Source organism: Vombatus ursinus, unplaced genomic scaffold (genome assembly GCF_900497805.2).
Source record: "Vombatus ursinus unplaced genomic scaffold, bare-nosed wombat genome assembly UNPS02009835.1, whole genome shotgun sequence".
NCBI classification, from domain to species: domain Eukaryota; kingdom Metazoa; phylum Chordata; class Mammalia; order Diprotodontia; family Vombatidae; genus Vombatus; species Vombatus ursinus.
The window spans coordinates 24,117,908-24,141,258 of NW_020949613.1; the positions used below are offsets into that span (position 1 = coordinate 24,117,908).

Genomic DNA, 23,351 nt, shown 5'->3' on the forward strand with positions numbered 1-23,351 from the left:
ACCACCAGAGTGAACCAAAAATGTGATGGGACCTTCTTGCCAGTGACTCATCAACAGTTGCTTCCCAGAACATGGTCATTTTAAGGGCTCTATTCACAGAAAATTGATTCGGCCAGATTAGGGCCAAACTACAGACATCAATGAATGTTCTGGTTTGTTCCTTTTCTCTTTATGATATGAGTATCTCAAGGGAAACAACTCTGTCAGACAACCACATTGGATTGTAATTAAAACTACTCAGGACTACATAATTCTCCTTTTCAACAGTTCCAAGATAGATGAGGTAATGTTGTTTTTGGACCACATTGTACTACGGTGAACAGGAACGTAAGCTCTAACCAAATAAGACTCCAATTTGTTTCAAGCTTCTCATGGATGTTATAATTTTAAAACCATGTTTAACTCAGCCAACTGAAGGCAGGAACATTGGGACAACTAATCATTCCAGCCGAGATGTTGATGAAGAATCACTGAATGAAATAATGTGGCAAATAGCACAAGCATTTGAGAGGGAACATCTTCTCTAGGAATGCTAGTTTGTGTGGTGGAATGAACACTAAGTCTGGAGACAAACATTTGTTCAATTATTTCAGTCATATCTAACTCTTCATGACCCCATTTGTAGTTTTCTTAGCAAAGATACTGGAGTGGTTTGCCACTTCTTTTTCCAGCTCATTTTACATGTGAGGAAACTGAAACAAACAGGGTTAAGTGACTTGCCCAGGGTCACACATCTAGGAAGTATCTGAGGCCAGATTTAAACTCAGGAAAGTGAGTCTTCCTGACTCCAAACTGGGTCTATCTACTGTGCCACTTAGCTGTTCCTGAGGCAGAAGATCTGAATTCAAATCCCAGTTTGGCCCCCTTACTACATACCTGTGTAACCTCGAGTAAATCATTTAACCTCTCTTGGCCTTAATTTCCCCATCTGTAAAATGAGTGGGTTGGACCAGATGACTTCTGAAATGTCTTCTAGTTCTAAATCTATGAATCCTATGAACATGATTCTGGCCATGATGCCAAACAAAACCAATATGGTTTGCCTAAAAATGGAAAGGGCAATCCTCCATATTACTAGGTATCATTACTTCATTGCTAAAATTATATATAATGATTTAGCACAGTGCCTTACACATATTAGGTTCTTTATAAACCTTTATTCATTTAACTTTATAAAATATAATTAAACTTCCCTTAAGATCACTCTTTATCTCTCTCTGTTCACACACACACACAGACACACACACACACACACACAAAAACACACACATATTAAAACACTAACTTTAAACTAACCACATAAATAGACCTTTAAGCAAAACTTGATAAAGTACATATCATCCCATGTCCAATGCTAAAGGGACTGAATGACTTGTGTGACTATAAGAAAGTATCATCTGAGAACCTCTACTGTTACTTTCATATGCTTGATAAGCAGCAAACCTACCAGGTGGTCCAGGCAAACCTCGGGGTCCTTGTGATCCAATGCCCCTTTCCCCTTTTTCTCCTGGTAATCCTAAAACATGAAAGACATTGAGAATGAGATGGAAGAGGGGGAAATAAGGAAATTTATATTTTCCACCTTAACTGAAAATATGTGGTTCAAATAATTCATTTCCTTTGTGAAAAAAAAATCTAATTTTTCACAGAAGTTCCATGTTTGGGCCAAACTCTTTCTGGGCCATTTGTATGTAATCCCAGACCTACATCCAAGGACCAAATCTGGCCACAAGTCAGGGAAAATATTTTGAATGAAACAAACATGTCAAATGTATAAAACAGGAATTGAAATTTGTATATAGTATTCTTTTCATGAAAGAAATGAAAATTTATTATCCACTCACGCCCCCCCAAAAAAGGTTCAAGAATACTCATATGCCAAGGCAATGCCAAAATAACCACAGTTACACAAAAATCTAATTTTTACATAGAACAATAACTGTCATCTTAACAAAACAAAAAGTTACTCAGCATCTATGTAATTACTTTAAAACATCTGAAATCAGATGTTTCCTTTTTTTAAAAAATCATTTTCATCTACCGTTAAATCCAATTTAAACAAAAATGCAAGGACAACACCAGGTCCTGAATTGGAAGAACCTGCTTTTGAAACTAAAATGCTGCCGGAGGTCGCTTGAGCTACTCATGATCACATACCAATTAAGAAAGTCATGGCTCTTACATGAGTTTGCCAAGACAGAGTTGCCCTGTTAACAAGAATTGCTTTCAGAAAATCATTTGCCTTTGACTGAGCTAACCTGAAAACCGACTCCTATTATCTAACATATATAGCTGTGTGACCTGAGGCCTTGCCTTAAGACACAGGATTATCAGCAAAAGTAACTTTGCCAGGACTTCCAGAACATCCTGTTTTAAAGGATATGTAGTTTAATCCTTTCCACCCCTCTGTAAGCTACTCAGAGTCTTGTTTTTTGCATTCTTCCTTTACCCTGGTTAATCAGCAGAAATGTATTCATCACCCACCTCGATCCCCAGGTGGTCCTTGCAACCCTGGAGTGCCTGGGAACCCTGGCGTTCCTCCAGGTCCAGGCTCTCCTCTTGCTCCTGCATTTCCTGGTGGGCCTGGTGGGCCAGGGGGTCCAGGCTGGTTGCGGTTCGAATGATAATCATTTGGAATCTGGTTCAGCATTTGATTGAACCTGCTCATCTGGCCTTTAATGGAAAGAAGGTATTACCATTAAAAAAAAAATCACCGGAACTTGTTCCTCTAAGGAAAGAAGGACAAGGGAAATTATTTTTCATTCATATCTGCCCTCCCCACCCACTAGACACTGTCATTCATTTACCATTGATCAGTTGTTCACAGACTTGTCTTGCAACTGCACGCATCATGTTCTGAGAAGCAATGTCTCCCTTAATAATGAAATAAGTGAAATCATTAGCTTGGTGCTTTTATGTTTTCAAGCCCTTAATGTTTAACACATTAAATAAGTGTAAATAAAACTTTAAATAATACTTACTCTATCACCTTTCTCTCCTTTCAATCCAGATGGGCCCTAAAGCAAATAATATGTATTGTTATTTCATTTGAATAACAACTCACATTTATATAACACTTTTATTTCAGATAAGACTTGTGGCAGCCAGTTGACACGGGAGGTAGCAAGCAGGATTTGGAGTCAGGAAGACTTGAGTTCATAATTCTGCCTCCAAAATTCACTAGCTGTGTGACCTTGAGCAACTCCCTTAACTTCTCCCAGACTCAGTTTTCTCATCTGTAAGATGAGGATGATAATAGCACCAACCTCACAGGGTTGTTGTGAGGATCAAATGAGATAACATTTGTGAAGCAGTTTGAAAATTTTAAAGTATTAGATAAATGTTAGGTATTGCATTTCATCAGCATAGGAAACTTCAGATGGCAGAACTCCCTCTACCTACTTGGAGGATAGCCTTAGAGAGTTGCCAGAGGCACTGGAGGTTAAGTGACTTGCCCTGGGTATACAGCCAATACTAGTGAATGATAGTATTTAACCCCACGGTTTTCTGATTCCCGGGCTGACTCCTTCTTTATTCACTATGTCATGCTACCGTTTCATGTAGAACTTTAAGGCTTAGAAAGTGTACTTTGTCCTAATACCCCTAGAAGGTAAGTAGTACAAGTGATTTATTATCCCATTTTATGGATGAGAAAACAGGATTGGAAAGGGCAAACAACTTGCCCACAGTCAAACAGTTACAAAGCTTTAGTCGAGACTCAAAGCTACCTCTTCTAACTCCAAGCCCAGTGTTCTTTGCACCATGTCAGGCTAACTCTTGTAATGGTGGCATAGTGGATAGTGTTGGACTTAAGAGACGGGAAGACCTCAGTTCAAAACCTGCCTTAAACATTTACTACCTGTGTGACTTAACCACTTAACCTCTCTACACTTTGGTTTCCTCACCAATAAAAATGGGGATAATAATAGCAACTATTTCACAGGGTTGGTATCAGGATCAGAAGAGTTAAATATATGTAAAGTGCTATGCAAACCACAAAGCTCCATATAAATGTTAGCAATGATGATGATTCCATATTATTCTAAAGAGTGTTCAGAGTCAAAAAATTTTTGAAGGCATAGAAGAGACTAGATCTAATCTTAAATAATCTAGGACTTACATACCAGATCATATTATCCTTTTGCAACTTCTATAATAGCTTCTAAAAATGTTAGCAGTTTGGCTCATATTTTGGGCTTTAGGCTTTAGGATACATGGCCTTACTTTTCGTTTTCAAATTTCAAATTTTTGAATATACCCTCATCTTCCATGTAACTGTGTTTGTGAATTTCATGAGCAAAAGTAACCCAAGAGCACTTCCTGTCATGTGTGGTTCATCCTATAAACTGTGTAAAGAAATTTTAATGAAGAATATTATTTTATTTAATCTTGAGTACAATGGAAAAAAGACCCAGCTTTAGAGATAAAGGGCCTGGGTTCAAATCCTGTCTTGTTCTTTATTTCCTTTATTTTCTTAGTCAAGTCACTTCATCTCTCTGTCTCTTAATGTCCTTATCTGTGAAACGAAGGAGTTGGACTAGATGGCCATTTCTGCTTTCAATCTACAATTACATGATCCTGTATCTAGTTAGTATACCAAGAAGCAAAAGTCTTAGGATTGACCCCTTATAAGGCCTAGTTATCTTGATGGTCTTCCAGTCATAGACTATATCTCTAACCCAACCATCTTGCGTGCATTCGTCATAAAGAGAACCTAATAAGAGAAGGTGGATCATTCAGCAGGATTGTCAGCACCACTAGAAAAACAATTCAGTGCTCAGTAGGCAAAGAATAACACTTACATGGACAAAGAACAGGATAATGTAACATTTATCTATTAAAATGTATTTTTTCCCTAGGTGATGACCCTGCATGATGTCCTCTAGGAGCTGGCAGAGGATTTTATACCATCCCGAGAAGCTCTCGTCTCTGCTCTCAAGGAGTTTATCTCCAGGGCACCAACAATTATTGCTAGAAATCCAATTCCCAGAAAATGGTTGTTGGTTATGATACATCTGATGGCTCAGGCTCTCTGACTGGGGCAGGAGCTGCTCAAAATCAGCCATGGAATTATTGAGAGAAATGCTGCTAATTGATTGTTACAAGACCTGCTAGGGCTTTAAACCCCTATGGTTCCTTTTTCCTAGGGCTGTAGTGCCAAGGATGCACACTCCAGACATCCAACTTGGTTTAATGAAGGCATAGATCATTATGTCAAAGACTTTCTTCAGAGAGAGAATATCCTGGCCAGCCAGAAGAAGGGAAAGTAATTCTGCCCACCCATGCTATGATGACTCCACATTAAATATCATTGTTTTTAGAAAGAAACTCCTCTATCTCTGGTATTGTTACAATGCCCACATATACCTCTGGTGCCCTTTTACTATGTCTCTGAAGCACTTTGTCACACTGATTACCTCAACGAGGGAAACCAAGCGTTTTTCTTCCTTGGTAATTATCAGTAAAAATGGCTACCTAGGGCTGATCCCAGGAATGATACCAAGAAAGGGGATGCAAACAATCTTTTAAATGAAATAAGTGTACTTGTATTCTATCTTGCACATCTTTCTTATGCCACAGTTGACTGTCTTGCACAGCCAGATACCTATGATGATTTTGCACTGAATTGGGCCTTGACTTGCATTGAGACCATTACAAATGCTAAGGTAGAGGTAGGGAGGGGGAGATAAAAGAATCAAGAATCAACTCCTCCTAACTCCCTCTCCTCTGGCCTTGCTATCCTAATTATATCTCTCTCCTCACTCACCCTACTTTAACCCTTGGAAGGATGGGAAAGAAAAAATGAGAAATAGTATATGATCTCTCTTGGTGAGGTTCTGCTCCATGGACCTGGAGAGCCCAATCCTTCCTTCTGTCTCTAAGGCACTAGATGCTTATAAAATCATTAACCCTTATATAGGACAAAGCTGCATGGTATAGCAGAAAGAGCACTGGATTTGGAGTCAGAGGGCCTGGGTTCAAATCCTACCTTGACCCTGAGTAAATCACTTTGCCTGAATGTCTTTATTTTTAAAGTGACTAAATTGTCTCTAAGAACTCCTCCAGTTATTGATCTATGGTTCTATGAAGAATATATGATTAGGACCACCTCCAAGATTTGGGTCTTTTAATTTTTAAAAATTATTTTAAATTTTAAATTTTAAAAAAAAATCTGTTTTATGCTCACAAGTTGCTATAATTAAGAGAAGCAGTAAATCTTTCCTTTAATGTTCAAGCTCCAATAATAGAATTGCATAAAATTATTCTCTCTAGATCACAGTAAAAGTAAACAAGATTTGTGAATTAAGTAGAAAGACTTAATGAGCTTTAGACTATAATGATTAATGTCCTGCTATGATCTGTTGAGTTTAAATACTGTCCACTAACTTACTCAACAATCTTTCCATTATAACATACTTAATCCTATATAAATGTGGGAAAATATCAAACATAACCTCATCATGATTACAAACTCACGTACTTTAAAGTTAGTCTAACACTGAGCGCTTATGACCAATCTGAACAATAAGCAGCATTACAAAATTTAGGGGGAAAACATTTTCTCAGCTTTGAAACTGGTATAAGGTCATACATTTTTTGGTCCTTATCTATGAATTCATCAGTGTAGGAAGCTTCCACCCTGGAAATTCCCTCCACTAATGAAGGACTATAATTTATAGTCTGAGGAAGTTGTTTGGGGCACTGTTATATTAACTATTTGACTATCATATAACCAGTATGTGTCAAGGGCAGGAATTAAACCCAAGCTTTCCTGATTCCACTACCAGACCACTATACACTATGCCACATTGCTAATATTTGGTTTAACGATGATTTTATTTGTATAATAAGATGGTATAATAAGTAATTGGTTTAACCATGTAGTAATTTGGCAGAATGAGTAATAAGATTCCCTGATTCTTTGTATAGGTATGGTAATTCTGTTGGTTCTATGAACCTGCATGCTATGTAGACACCATATTTGCAGACTTGATAATGGTGTGGATCAGTCTATTGAGAAGAATAAGTCCTTTTACATATATTACTGAACTTGGCAGGTCCCATGTGAACCTCAGGATTAAGTCTGAAGATCCTTATTCTAAAACATAAAGGAAAATGTCCAATTAGTCAGTCAATGCAAATGTCAAGCCAGGGAGAAGAAATTACATGGGAGCTAGTAAAATTCGACATTTTGTCCAGTGGATGACATTGTATAAAAGGGAATTAATAGACGAACATATGCAAATTCTTTTACTCCTGGCAGTAGTCTTTGAGAGTATTTCTGAAATAGGAAAACAAATTCCAACCTAATGATAAAAAGCACTGACTATATATAGCCCTTGAAATGACTTAAACTTATAACTGTTGAAGACTTGAAATTTGCAAACAAAGATTGGTGGGCCCTTTGTCACTGTCCAATCTTTTACTGTCTTCACCAGCATACAAGCTTAAATAAAAAGACACATTCTGCTGACCTAGCTCTTGGTGTTTATACAGTGGAGAAATATGTGTCTTGGCACACACACACACACACACACACACACACACAAACCCACTCTCCTTTTAATGAAAACCAAAGACCACAATTTCCATCTGAGAATATGTGTAACCACTCACAGAGAATATTTTAGAAATGAAACTGTTCCAAATTAAGTCTGTGGGTTTAAACATGTGTTTCATACAATGAAGCAGAGATAGGACAAATATTTCAAAGCCTGGTCAATAATCTTTGTTATCTGAATTCATAATGGATTGATTATGGAAATTTAGGTCATTATCTTACTGGTCTCCCATGGTCTCCAGGTTTTCCTGGTTTTCCACTTGGACCTGTGACTCCTGGAGACCCTGGGCTGCCCTAAAATAGAAGAAAAAAATGTAATGTTATGATGAACAAATAACAATCCCATGTAAAGTAAACTAATAGTTTATGACTCACTTTAAAAACTTTAAAGTATATAGCACATGACTACATACAGAGTAGGAATAAAACAATGCTGTCAGATAATAGGAAAAGCACAAAATGACTTCATGCTTCCTGTTCTGGATAGTCCTATTTTGAAATGAAATTGCTTTAGATAGCTTCATTTTCCCTTAGTTTGCAGAATAGAGTGTTTCTAGCCAATTTGGCTATAAAATGAATTTTACTAAACTAAGTTCTTTTTCCTCCACTGATTTCCATTAAAAAAAAATAGTATCTGTTCTTCTGAGTTAAAAAAAGAAACTCATAAAGAGTTGAAAACTTTTAGTGAGGAAAAGATTTTAAAAAGGAGACAACCTCAAAATGCTTTGGGTACTACAACAGGGCTTCGGTCCTAAGCTATTTGGGAGTTAGAAACAATTCCTACCTAGTAGCTCATTTTTTTCTCTGCTACATTTTCCTAATTCCAAAGCTTCCCTAACATATAATTCATTCTTAATCCTATTTAGACCACAGGAATTGTACCTATGCCTCATGGTACACAGATTTCACACTCACAGCAACCAGAAATTTCCTTTTCTTTTGATTTGGGTTGACTATGCTTACCATAAATGGGATGCAATATTGCTCATTACCAGTAGGTGCAGCCATGTAACACATGAGGTATTTCAGCCTTCAGTTTCTCTAAATTACAGGTTTTAAGTTACACAAAGCAAATAAATGTCCTACTTCATCAATTTTGTAAATTTGAGTTTATAAAGAATGCAGGATCACTATACATTTTAAATCTCTTCATTATATGATACTAAAGCGTAATAATTTGGCCAGATGGCCCCTTATGTACCTTCCAGCTCCAAATTTATGAGGCTATTATCCTACAAATTACAATTCATTTAGTACAATTTTTAATATTTTCATATTTTCTGGAACTAACACCCAAACATATTTTCTGTCTTTCCCTCTCTGGAAAGATTCTTCTCAGTCTAGGTTAACTTAATTGTGGTTTACCCAGGATAGAAAAGAATAGACTACAGGATTTCTAAAGCTAAAGTTTTGTGCATTTTTTTCCTAAAAGTTGTAGTTGATTTGTGCTGAATTCTAGTGTCATAAATATTAGTAGGAAGTAAAACAACTTCTCAAAACAAATGCCATTTACATAGAATAACATACTTATAAAATCAAATAAGGACATTTGAAAGTCATTGTTGTAATAAAATATTAAATATGTCTAGTATGCTCAAGTTCATTTTATATGAATTACGTACACTAAAAGGACATTAATCAAAAATTGGCTTCCTTTCCATCCCAAATCCCAAACCTGGAGATTAGATGTTATACAACCAAAAAAAATATAAATATCTTCTTCTGAAAGTTAAAAGTATAGAAACTTTTACTTTAAAAGTATGAATCATCTAATGAATCTGAAGTTAATGTTATTTTAATAGACTATTTTCACAGGCATTCTTTGAAAACTAGGTTTGCCTTTTTTTAAAGCAACCTAGTTTTGGTTTGTGCCACAGTATACAAAAGAAATGAATTTCACTAAACAAGGTTCTCAAAATGTCATACAAAGTCACTGTAGGCCTCATATCATCCTACTTACTGGTGGTCCAGGGGGGCCTCTGGGTCCCATTGCACCATCTTTTCCTGTAAAGCCCTATTTAAGAAATTAAAATAATTACAGGTTAATGTAATTATGCAAATGAGAAAAGGGGAAGTTGATGTCAATGGTAGACATAAAGATGGTTTTAGAAATAAATGCTTTTTGCATTTGCCTTTTAATTATGATGGAGACAAAAGATATGCTTTCCAAAGTAATTTGCATATAATATAAAAGGTAAATCATATCATCTGTGCTTATTCAGGAATAATAAATAATAAATATGCCTCAAGAGGTCTAATCACACTGCAACAATCAATGAGGCTATTTCTTCTCTAATAATAATTCATTCATTTCCCTTCCGTAGTAGTCTGACATAACCAAAAATACCCCTTTCCACAAACATACACAGATATTGACTAGTGCTATGGACTGAGTCTGACTAAGATCAGTCTTCTGGTAGTTTAAGTTCCATACTGGAACAAAATGAGGTACTTGTAGGTCATTCAACAATTAACAAAAGGACATTTACTTAGCCACAGCAGGAGAAGGATATTCAACAAGGAGAGATAAAGAGGATACCTCAAGTAGATTCACTTGAATAAATCCACCTTGCTTGCATTACCCATTACCCATTGTGATCCACCAGCCAAAAGAAATCTGGGGCCACTTAACAATAGAGAACTACAGAGACATGACCTGGGTCTTTGAGAGAGACCCTCTCCCATTTCCCCTCCCCCAGGTTCTCATGGTTTCTTCTTTACTCATGTGATGAGGAAATGACATCAACAATTTGCTTAGCCAAGTTCCAAGGAATATCTCAATACCTTTTAAAAAAAAAGTTGAGTAACTTGCATAAGGGGAAGAATTAAGATGTGACAACTCCTAGGACAACCACTAACAACCACAATATAATGGAAATGAGGTCAAAGGGATTGGGGACAGGGTTCGGGAAAGGAGGGAGGAATAAACATCAGGGAACTATGAGAAACGGAAAGAGATAGACACTATCACCACAGCGGACAACTTTGTGAGACAAATATTTTCCATTTTTTGCTCTAACTACAGAACAATGTATCAATAGGACTGTTTCCTCCACTCATTTGGCTTTTTATCCACAACAGCAGTGGGGTGAGAAAGCTAGTGAATTGCCCTTCCCCCCACCAAGAGAGGAAATCCCCATAATAAGCAGTTACTTTTTTATTGGTCCATCCTTCCTAATCTAACTCTTAATGTCATGATTTGTAATCTCAATGGGTTGACTCAAAAAAAATCAACTATGAGAGCCAGGTCATGTCTCTGCACAGTGTCCTCTATTCTTGAGTGGCCCCAGATTTCTTATTCTTCTTATGCTGCCAGATGACCTTGGCCTTGAATGAGTCATCCTCCTGCACAGTTAGCAACTGCTCCCAACTACAGTCCCCTGAAATCTGACTGAGTATTTCTGAGTCAGAGATCATTTTTTTAAAGTCTTGCATATTTTACCAAAGAAGATTCCCATCTCAATTTCTATAGAAAATTAGGGGTAACTTTAATAATACTTTTAAAATTTATCAATGATCTGGTTCCTCTGAGACCCATCAACCCAAGGATCCATGTTTCTTATTAGCATGTGGATTTTGCAACAGGAAATTAATTAATTTAAAATAATCTACTTCTTTAAAGAAAAATAGGCTTAAAAGTTATCCCCAAACAATAATCCACTTTGGGGAAGTTATTTTAAATCTATTTACAAAGTATTGGTTTCACTGGAAAAGGTTGTCTTCAAACACACGCCTGCGCATATACACACCAAACAAATGGAAAACCTCACCACGTTCTGGAGTCATTTGATGTAATGTAATTTTTTTTTTTCTGGGATCCCTCTGAGAAAGCAAAATGTGGTAACATAGCTTGAACAGATCTGGTCACAGCATCTTTCATTTTGCTTCTCTTCTGCTACCAGTCAGAATGTTTTATTTTGAGATTACTGCCATGGATTTTTTCCCTCCTGCAACATAGTTGTCTTCTTCAGTTTGCTGCCTGTGAACTGCTTTGTGGAACCATTTTCTATCTACAAGAATAGATCTGGTTGCAATGGCTTTTGGCTACAGATTGCATTGTCTGTAGTCTTTTGTATGATAATTTTATCTCTGGCTATCTTTCATTTCCAAAGATGCTCTTACTGACAGCACTGGGATGTGTGTGTCTGTGTGTGTGTCTGTGTATGTCTGTGTGTGTCTGTATCTATGTCTTTGTGAATGAGTGTGTATAGAATAAATATAGCCTGACCGTCAGCCATTTTCACATACTATGGGCAAAGAAGTCAAATTTGTGGCTCCACCTTTGATTTGTAGAGCTTGTCATACCATCAGATTTGCTTTAGATTCAATAACTGACCAACGCATTTTTTTAAAATTATCCATGTTAAAGTATTTGGACTTGTAGCCACGAAGAGCTAGGGTCAATCTTACTTCTCACATGTACTAGTTGTGTTAACCTCAAGTTGTTTAACCTCTAAGTCTCAATCTATTCATTTGTAAACTGAGGAGGTTGAATCCTTTCCAGTTAGTCTACATCTATGATTCTACAATCCATACATTCAGTCTACTTTCTCCAATCTATTTTGCCTCTAGCCAAAAGCAAAGCTGCTTTATTTCAACTGCACATGTTTTTCATTGCCCTTTTTTTACTTATCTGCTACCAGAAACAAAAGCTGCTGTGGCAGCAAGTAAGAACCACTGATAAAACTTTGATCACTTTGTATTATCTGTCCTAATGATTTACCATTGGGAAACTATTGTGTCCAATAGAATCATGGAAGTGACCAGTTTTAGTGGATTTATGCACACTTTTTGCACATTTAATGCCATGCTTCACAGTTCTGGATTGTTTTGCCTCCATGTTGTACCATTATGCAGCACTCCCCTGCCTACACTCAATCATAACACCAAAGTTTTTCTTAGATACAATGCTCCATCTCCCATTTCTTTGTCTTTGAACTGGCCATTCTCTACTCTTAGAATGCATTCTCTTCTCACTTCCACTGCCTAAAATTCCTCTCATCAAGATGCAACTCAAATACTGCCTTCTACATGAAACTTTTACTAATCCTTCCCACCACAACTGCTACACCCTTCCTCACTAGCAACTTTGATTTTAAATACTTACATTCAAACAAGTTGTCTTCCTACTAACTATAAGCTGACTAAGTCTTTTTACCCCTAGCACCTCACACAAAAGTTAATTCACTTAATTTTATTCCTAAGAGAAAGATGTTCTTCTACTCGTCATTTGAAGCAACTCACCCAGAGCCCCTTTCTTCTTCTATAATAAACAAAGCTACTAAAGCTAAAAATCCTAATGGTTCCCATACATTCTCACTAGCCACAGACCTTGGGGATGGTTCAAAGCTGGATATTTCCCAATTATGCTGGGATTTAATTTACTAAATAATGAAGCAGCTCTTTTCCTTTTTGAGCAGGTTAGGTTGTATTAGGTCTTAATTAATAGACAGATTCATCTTTTAGAGTAGTATAATAACAAAAAGGAAACTTACTCTATCTCCTGGGGGTCCCATGGGGCCTGGTGGGCCAGGTAAGCCTGGTGATCCCTACAAAAAAATGAACAACATAAGTGAAACAAGCAAAGTTCTCCCAATAGCAAAGCATTCTTTCACTTTTCATTGTAGATGGTAACTTGTAAATATTAAAAATATTTTTAAAAGAATTGGGAGGCAGTCCTCTGGTAAGAAATCAGAAACTAGAATCCAGCACAGAGTTGGACACATATCAGTTGATCAATAACTTCTTGCTAATTGAAAGTAGAGCAAGGGGGGAATGATGAAGGCCAAATAGACAAACTTTAATCTTTTAGGGACCCACACAGCTACACATTCAAATATTACTCGATAAGTAAGTATAGGAAGGGAAATTGTAACAATGAACTTACTGATCGGCCTGGAAGTCCTGGCTCTCCTGCATCACCTTTGACCCCTTGTCGACCCTGTAATGACCAATAAGGTAGACATTCTAAGCCAATTTATAAAACCAAGTGAAATAAGATAACAGAATGACCTTCATTTATGAAATTCATGCTACTTCACAAATCCACTGTAGGCATAATGATACAGGCATCTGAGGGCATTTTTGAGAACAATGAATTAAAAGTACAAACCCTTTTCATTGAATTATATTCTTCTAGTGATGTTATCATTATTAAAGTAGATAAACCAAAGCTTTTTCAAATTGTACTAATATTGTGGCAAGTCTTTTTATGGAACAAGAAACAGAAAAAAATAATTCAACATAAATCATTGTTACAGAAGTGAAATTTGCAGAAAAAATCCATTTTATTTGTTTTATTATCTTTCATTTGGTGCTATGATAGAGTAATAGATCTAGAAGAAGAATGGGTTAAAAATCTTTGACTTGATAATAAGGTCTCCAAGTTTATCTGTAGGTATTGAAGATACCTGGGGTACAGATATAGCCAATCTTATTGATATGAAATAATTGAATTTACTACAATGACAAAGAATGAAAATAGAAGCCTCTCAAAAGCACCTTTGCTTCAAATTTAATTTTACTTTAGAGGTCTTTTATATGTGTCTTACATATGTATTTTTATATGTCATGTTTTACACCTCTATATTCCAATGCATTAGATGTAAGGATGATGCACAATGACTTTACAACAATTAAACTCCCAAATGTTTTTTGCTTTATTGGGGGGGGGGGGGGAGGGGAAGAAAAGGAAGACGTAGAATCTCTCAGTGTGTAAACGCTTCTCGTGAAACAGTTCTACAACTCTGTAACTTCTAGCCTTATGGAATTGCTTGAGGTACTACTAACAATTTGTTTGTTGTTACAATGCCATTATGTGTAGGGGGCAGGATTTGGACCTAGTTATTTCTGACTCCAAAGCTGGCCTTCTATCCTCTGGGCCTATAGTGCCACTATCTTAGGTATTATATAGTCTTTATGCTTAGATATTCTCAATGAAAATTAAAATCTAAGTTTGACAGTTATCTTGGACTGGATCCATTTTGCCTGAATGGAGAATAAAAGTTGAATAAAAATATGAGTCATAGAATCTAGAAACTTTTTCTAACTTGAGTTTTGCCTTTAATACAATAGGAATGCATTTTATAATTGCACATTCAACCAGCAAACAAGGATTATAGATAAATTGATTTGAGCCTTCATAGAGTTGAAAGAGATTCCATGCCTAACACAGGTTATAAGGAATCTATAGAAATTCAGGTAATTGAGAGATGTTCATGACTTACAAGTGATGTCAAATAAGTGTTAACAATTGCACTTAGGCAGTATTATTTTAAAATATGGACACACACTATTTATAAATCTAAAGGGTCACTCATATTAACAAGTCAATTCACAAATTAAATGTGTTAAGCTCTTGAAAAAAAATTGAGTTTCAGAAGCATCATGGAACATGTTGTAGCTAAATCCAATATTAAGTGCACCAGGTTCACAAAATACAATAAGTTTACTTACTTGTTCTCCTGGAATTGAGAGTCCATTGGGTCCCTGAGGACCTGGAGGACCCTGGGGACCTGGGGGACCTGAATCACCACGAGGACCTGGGGGCCCCTTAAATAAACAAAGCAAAAACAAAAAAGTCAGTGGCTGTGTTACCTAGTTCATTCCCTTCAAAATCTACATTTGTCAAAAACTTGTTTTTACAACTAGAAAGACATTAATCAAATCAGCTTTGAAAGAAGACCTTGAAAGTTTGCATCAGTTCCTCCAGCTCTTTACTGATGATGATACCCCATCCCTCTCCTCATCATTCATGCCTCCTTTTCCTGTTTGCAAAGAAAATATAGCTGGTGCTATGGTAAATTAATTAGGTTTCCATAAAAACCTTAATAGAAAAGGAATGAGGAAGAGAAACAAAGTATATCAAATATGAACATAATCTTATACAGGCAAGGGTTAGTTTCCTTGAGGCTTATTCTGATTTCTCCTTGGAAGTGTTGATTAAATAGCAAACCATTAAATATTCATTGAGGGTCTATTCTCTGCAAGACATTAGTATACATGAAAGTTCAATTTCAAGAACACTGGTCTCCTACCCATGCATTGACTGGTCTGATCTACTAATTAGCTTGTTAGAATTGATGACCTGACAAAAATAGTCTAAAGCTATCATAGATGGATCATATGATCTCAAGATTATAGATTTAGAATGAGAAAAGTCCTCAGAGGTCATCTACTAACACTCTTCTTTTTTGTAGAAGATAACTGGAGAGGGTAAGTGACTTGACATAGCCATATAAGTAGTAAGAAGCAGAGTCATGATTTGAACCTAGGCCCTCTGAAATCCAATTCAGCATAATCCTATTATTCATGCTTTTTACAATAATCATTTCATTGTAATAGAAGCTTTCCTAGCATTTGCAGGAAACATTCCTCTAAGGAATTCAGATTATCTTATTAAAATTAATCTTGTATTAGGAAAAAAGATGATGATGATCCTATAGTTAGATCAAGCTCTGTAAGCTCATTTGGTGGAAACCTGGAGCCCTTTCTGCCAAAATAAATATATCCATCTTTATATGTGTGTTGATTCATCTCATAAAACCTCACTAGAGGTAAATTTCATTAGACATCATGAACAATGACCACCTAGCATTAATGTCCAGGGCTCTCATTCTTGAACTTCCACCATAAAAATTATGAAGACCCCAGTGGATCACCCCTTTGGGCCTCCTTACTTCTTGTTGTTGTGATTCAGTCATTTCAGTTGTTCCAACTTTTCATGACCCTAATTGAGGTTTTCTTGGCAAAGATACTGGAGTGCTTTGCCATTTCCTTCTCCAGTTCATTTTACAGATGAGGAACTGAGGCAAACAGGGTTAAGTGACTTGTCTAGAGTAACATAGCTACTAAGTGTCTGAGGCCAGAACTGAACCCTCTATCCACCACTCTATCCTGCTTCCTTAATTAAGTTATGCCAATTATTTGGCATCAATCTATCCCATCCCATCCCTGGCTTTGCTGCTGCCATACTTCCATTCTTTTCTTGCTACCTTAACTCTCTCCCATTCCATACTCCATCTCCTTCAGGGTCAAATCTCTATCTTCCAAAATGACATCTGCTCAAATCTGGGTACTAATTGACTAGCTAATGGGTAAAGATTAAACTAAGAGCTGCTTAAGGTCCTCCCTCCAATTCCTATGTCACTCTTGTATATATAAACCTTCTGAAGACAATAAAGAAATATTTCTGCCCTTGACTGTGCTTTATTGATTGACATGAATTAAATGAAATTATTTTTAAATGTATAAGACCCTGAAGACCCTTTCACATCAACTATAACATGTATACAACATGAGCTGACTTTTCAAAGATATTGCAAAAATATTTCTCAGTGGCTCTTTCCCATTAAAACATTGACAATTCTTTCCCTAAACAAATGCTGCAGGTTGAATGCTAATTCTATCCTGTCTTTGTACTCCATCCAACAACTTCTACACTTAGTGGACAAAATTAAAACAGGTTGGTTGCAAAGTGACTTTTACAGAAAGTACTAGTCCTTATCATATACTGTATGGCCTCTCCAACCTACCTCCTCTCCTTAGCATCCATTCAAACAGTGTGAGTTCCTTTCCTCCCCCTCATCATCATTTCTGTTGAAAATAAATAGCAACTAACACAAACTTCTAAGTGACTAGTGTTAAGTTTTATACTTTTAAAAACATTTTCAAGAATGACCTAAGTCACCATTACAATATTCTCACAAGAAAAATATAAATTATAATTTTGCTGTGGCAACTTGTCCAAACTCATACATCACAGTGATGGCATTTTAAACCAAGAACGCAACTGAAAAAGACAGACAAAAAAATTTAAGTAGAATTTAGATAGATACTTACAATTGCTCCATTAATTCCTCTTTCTCCTCTGGGACCTTTAGAACCAGGACCGCCCTAAAATAAACATAGTATATCTTGTTATATTATTTCTGTGTCTATATAAAGAAAAATATAATAATACTTATGTGAACAACCTTAAAGATGCTGTCACTGCAGAAGAGTCTAAAACTTCAGTATTCTTGGCCAAAAAGGACCCAAAGAAAATATTCAAGACATAGAAATCAAGGAAATAATTATTTCCCCATGGTGTACATCTTAGTTTTACATTTTGCCATTCATATACTGTTAATAGAGTTTCAAAACTAATTTAAGAATTGTTGGAAAAAAGCAAATATTGCCTAAAAGGCAGGAAACATAATGTACTGTTTTGAAAACCTTTATTGGCTAATGCCAATAATGAATTGGACAGTTAAATCTTTTAAGAAAAGGTTAACCTGATTTTAATCTCTAAGTAACACAAAGTAGGTACAGCAACACCAATAAGAATTTATAGATCTCCAAAAAAGTGGAGGCAATGAATATGAAGGTCTATAATAACACAATTATCTTATTATAGGCTAAAAAACTAAAAACAATGAACAATAATCTCCAATGCTCTAATAGGTGTGTAATCTCAATAATGTGAGTATTTCCTCCAACAATGTAGATTATAACACATCCATAACCTACTCGTCCTAGGGCAACTTTTGTCCATATCTTCTCGTGAGACCAAAAGACAAAATCCACATTAACCACAAAGATCTGTCACTGTTTAGGTGAGAGTAGGTTGACAAAGGGAATTAAATAACCCATTTTGAAAAGGGGAGCAGGCAGTTTCTTGGAATATCCTGAAGAATCTTTTGAGGCCTTACAATGACCAGGGGAAAAGCATTTTACATTTTTACATTTTTTAAAAGTCTAAGCATTTTAATATGTGCTGGATTGAATGAGAAGTTGCTGGGGACATGAATTCTAATTCCAGAATCAAAGTATTTTTGATCTGGCTATCCTCCACTACAAATGTATGAATCTAATACCAAACGACACATGCTGCTGAGCTGGCAGGCTTGAAAGACTTAAGAACTCTGATCACTGAAATGTCCAACCATGATTCTAGAGGGTCAGGAATAAAGAATGAGATCTGCTTTCTGACAGAGAGGTGAAAGATTAAATATGCAGGATAAGACACACATTTTTGGACATGGCCTATCTGGGAATCTGTTTTGCTTTAATATACCTATTTTGTAACAAGTTGTGTTTTTTTTTTAATTTTTGAAGGGGGAGGGAAGGACAAGGGAAAGGGGAATGGAAAGTAGGAGGAAAAAGAAATGTTTATTAATTGAAAAAAAAAGGCAATTAAAAAAGGAAAGCAACCTGAGCAGAGTCAGGCAGGAGGGTAGCCTGTGTTAATGACCTCAGTTTTCCAAAAGAAAAATCATATCTACAATTTTAAAAAGAAAAAGTATATAAGTGCTTATTTATATTTCCTTACCGCTGGTCCAGGTGGTCCAGGAGGTCCAACACTGTCCTGGGTACACGTGCAAGCATTTGGAAAAGCTGGGCATTTTGCTTCATCTCTCTGGATTATTGAAAACAATAATAAGCCATTATGAAAAAAAAAAAACCACATTTCCCTCTCCATAACTTGCACAAACAATGGAGTCAGTTCCCCAGCTTTAAATGACAAAGATCTAATTATCATAATAAATGATCATGAGAACTAATGTCTCTCAAACGAAATTTCTTTCTACAGTTACATTGTTTTCTTTAAGAAATCTTACAAGACAAATTAACACTTCTAAAAGAACATTCAGAATCACTAGTAATCTAGTGCAATTTTCTCTGACCCACTGTTTTCTGCCTTGTTGTTGTTCAGTCATTTCAGTCATGTCTGACTCTTCATGACCCCATTTGGGATTTTCTTGGCAAAGATATTGGAGTGATTTGCCATTTCCTTCTCCAGCTCATTTTATACTGAGATAAACAAGGATAAGTGACTTGCCCAAGGTCACAAAGCTCATAAGTATCTGGGGCCAGATTTTAATTCATGAAGAGTAATCTTCCTGATTCCAAGCCTAGTGGTCTATCCACTGCACCACCTAGCTGCCCTAACTGTGTTCCCTACCTAGCTCAGACAAAAACCATCCTGTGATTCTATACTCAGCTTTGCATTCCCAAAGTTCAAAACATCATAGAATGGTACATTTTGAGTTGAAAGGGGCCTTAGAAACCATCTAATCCAATCCCTTCCTTTTGCAGATGAGGAAACTGAGGCCCAGAGAAGTTAATTAACTTGCCAAGCAAAGTCACACAAATAGTAAATAATCAGAGGCAGGATTTGAAATCAGGTCCTCTGATTCCTCCAATCAGTGTTATTTCTGCTTGAACATGGCGATATTATAACCATTGTAATAGTCACTTGCATAAACATGGGTTCTTTCTTCAAACTGAAATGTGGTTCATTATTGTTATTTAAAATAATAGAAGCCTAATTAAAAGGTAATTATTCAACAAATTCATGCCAGTATTTTACAAGCAGAAAGGAACGTTTAGCACTAGTGGAAATCTGGGGACTGGGTGAGGCTTTTCTAGTTAATCCACTGCAATGCTTCTTGAAAATTTCCAAATATGGGCTGACGCGTTCTCAGCTGGAAAGGGAGGGATCACATCAAACACTGGCTTGAACCATGATAACTGATAAAGGCACAAGCCGTTGCATATTCCTGGGTTTCCTATTTGCTGATAACAGCTGCTGAGTGTTACTTTCCCAATACAACTTCTCACTGTCAGCAGGATTTACTGGTAAGATTTTTGACAGCATCCACTTCAGGACTACTTACCCTTGCAGGGATGTCACAGCATCTGTCCCTACTGGTCCACACTGGGCTGCACACTATGTCAAAATTCTGGAGTTGGAACTGCAAAACAACCATATCCACTAAGTATTTTTTTTTTATTCACTGGAGACCGCAAACATTTCAGATTTCAACGTCTCCTCAGAGCCAAAGTTGAGACTTTGCCAGTTTCTTGGATGAACGCTTACAAGTGTTCTACTTCATAAGTAATGTGCTCCTGTTTTCTCAGGGGGGGTAGGGGAGGAAATTCCCTCCAGTTTCTTAAAATAAATAAACACCCATACTTCAAAAGAAGGAGAAAGTCAAGCCAAATGCTCCTGATGAACTCCAGCTCCTGATGCTCATTTGTGGCCAAAGAGAAATGTTTCTTGAGAAGTAAAAAAGGGCTTTAATAGCCAGTGTATTCCAATTTATCTAACTGAACAAACAGAATTGTAAGATTCTTCCTTAGGGCAGATTGAGACTCTCTATTAATATTGTATTACATGAAAATCCTACTTTCACATAAGAAGACATTCTACAAAAAAAATTCTCTTTAAATAAAAATATAGGTTTGATTGGACATATTCTCATTTTGAAAAGGCTTGTGTTATACCTTTAACACGATGATTTAAAATCTCAACAATTCCATGATAGGTAAGACTAAAGCTGTGATTCATTAGTATAGGAAACTCCCAGGTGAAGTAATGCCCTTGACAAAAGCAGTACCTTCTAGGCAACTTAGAGTGTTAAAGAGTTGCCTAGAGCGATGAGAGCTTCAGTGACTTGCCCAGGGTCACACAGCCAGTATGTGTCAGAGACAGGATTTGAACCAGACCTTTCTGACTTTGAGGCAGCTCTCTTATCAACTGCGGTATGCTGCCTTTCCATGTAACAAAATTCACATTAATAAAATTCTATACTACTCAATTCTTCTTAAAACAGACAGTTCAAAAAAAAACAGACAGCTCATGTTCTTTGCGACACTGTATTTCAGGGAAACCAGTTGCATCAAGGGGAATTTGTTTTTAAAGCAATATACATGTTCTCTAAAAATTACTATGAATTTAATGAGACCAATCTGCTTCAAGACTTCAAGGTCATCTTTTTAAAAATAGAACACTAGAACTGGTTTACAAGGAAGTAGAAAAATCCACAATCCACATAAAAAGCAGTAATTCATGTCTAGGAGGTACATGTTAATGAACTCAACAAAACTTCCTTCTCCCTGGGAGTAATTTTTCAGTAAAAGTGATTCCTCTTTAGGAGATAAGTAACTTCTTGTGAGGCTGCATTAGGGTCTAATGAAAGTCTAAAAATAATGCTCTATAATATTAAAGGCATAATTATATGAAATGAAAAAAATACTATATAAACTTCTATTAGCTAAGATTATCTCTTAGGACCAAGGCAATAGTATACTTTAATTTCAATTAATTGGGGCATTTTGACATCAAGTCAGGGTGCAACCTAACTTGGGAATGTTTGGGGATTTTTCTCTGTTGCAGTGCCTGCAGATCCTAACTGGTATACCATCATTAAATCAATCATTGTTTTATCCACAGCCCATTTGCCCATTGAAAATTCTTCCAAATGTGTATTCACTGAGTGACTTTAAAGAAAAAAAAGCAATTTCAACATTAAAATATGCTGGGGCACCACATGTAATGGAAACATGCTACTTACTGCAGCCGATTTCCTTTCACCTTTAATAAGCTTTCCAAGAATTTCATAACCATCAGTTGTGATGTTACCAGCTTCCTTGATGTCCTTCTCTACAATTTCATAGCAGTCTATGTAAATCTTAACACTTTTTGAAGTCACCACAATATGAACCTGAAAAGAAAAATACATTTAATGATGAAAAGATTATTTTGTCACATTATCTGTTTTACTGCAAAACAGTGTGCTGTACTGAGACTCAGAGAATGTTTAAGGTGAAGGGACCTGAGGCATCATTGGCTCCAATGCTCTCTCTTTACAAGTGAGGAAACTGAAGCCCAGAGATGGGAAGGGACTTGCTTGGTGACATAAATAGTGGAAGAACTAAGACTAGAACACAAATCTCTTTCTTCTATAAATCTGCCTAGTTCTCAAGTGAATCAAAAGGCAAGAATGGTATTTAAACTCTGTAATGTCCCACATTAAATATGCCCTGTGGTACAGGGCTATAATTAATGGAAAACTTCTAGCTCTAGGTCCATGATTTTATTCATTCAAAATGTAACTCAAAGAATATCCGATAAGGGGCAGCTACTTGGTGCAATGGATAGAGCACCTGAGTTCAAATCCAGCCTCACTTACTGGCTGTGTAACCCTGAGCAAGTCACTTAATTCTGATTGCTTCCCAAAAAAGAAAAAAAAAAGAAGGTGAATATCCGATGAACCATACCTACATTGTCTAAGGCTCTAAGCAGAAAAGTAGAGGACTACAGAGATAGATTATTAACTACATTGTCAAAAGAGGTCACTATGTAAGTTGTTTTTGACTGACTGCATTTCTTTGTTAAAAGGGAGGGTTCAATTCTGGAGGCTGGGCAATAGGGCAATCTATATCTAAGAATAATTATGCTGTGAAACCTAAATGCATCAAAAAAACTTATTAAAAATAAAGGAAGTTCAAAATAAATTAATTTAGTTAGATTCTTCATTGATTTCTTTTTACTCTGCTATGTTCCTCAAGTTCTAATTCCTGAGCACTCCTTTTAGTCACTTTACCCAATAAGGAAATAATACTCATCCTCTCCCAGTTCTTCAACTGATGGCTTTTAACATTTAATCTTCTTTGAAAGTCAAGTAATCAAATACTGGTGTCTTTTTGGTCAACTTTAGTGATGTAAACTAATAAACTACATGAGAAATGTATGAGTTTAGTTCTAAGTAATTCTTGAAGCCTATAGTTATATTCAATATTTCTATTTTTCATAACACATATCCTCTAAGTGAGAACTTAATGACTATTTTTAAAAGTCTGGCACTAAATTAAAAGGAACAGAAATTCCCTTAAATGTACTTAGTCAATAAGTAGAAGGGTAATCTCTAGAGAATTTCTTAATTTTTTTAAATAGTAAATATTTTTCCATATGGATTTGTCATCAGGGCATTAATTTAGCTTGATAAAGATTATAAATGCAAAA

At 36.2% G+C, this 23,351-nt stretch overlaps 1 protein-coding gene across 3 annotated transcripts in view; it reads right to left on the reverse strand.

Annotated features, from left to right (window-relative positions):
* COL12A1 (collagen type XII alpha 1 chain) overlaps positions 1–23,351 on the reverse strand; it is a 142,262-nt gene that overhangs the window by 3,728 nt on the left and 115,183 nt on the right. For all 3 annotated transcript variants that reach the window (XM_027852867.1, XM_027852866.1, XM_027852865.1), the window contains 13 exons: positions 21,901–22,050; positions 20,221–20,298; positions 18,873–18,959; positions 17,402–17,455; positions 15,017–15,112; positions 13,449–13,502; positions 13,057–13,110; positions 9,522–9,575; positions 7,784–7,855; positions 2,982–3,017; positions 2,808–2,874; positions 2,485–2,673; positions 1,448–1,516 (listed from right to left, as the gene is read on the reverse strand). In XM_027852867.1, coding sequence (XP_027708668.1) covers positions 1,448–1,516; positions 2,485–2,673; positions 2,808–2,874; positions 2,982–3,017; positions 7,784–7,855; positions 9,522–9,575; positions 13,057–13,110; positions 13,449–13,502; positions 15,017–15,112; positions 17,402–17,455; positions 18,873–18,959; positions 20,221–20,298; positions 21,901–22,050 — 1,060 coding nt within the window. The remainder of the gene's footprint in view (positions 1–1,447; positions 1,517–2,484; positions 2,674–2,807; positions 2,875–2,981; positions 3,018–7,783; positions 7,856–9,521; positions 9,576–13,056; positions 13,111–13,448; positions 13,503–15,016; positions 15,113–17,401; positions 17,456–18,872; positions 18,960–20,220; positions 20,299–21,900; positions 22,051–23,351) is intronic.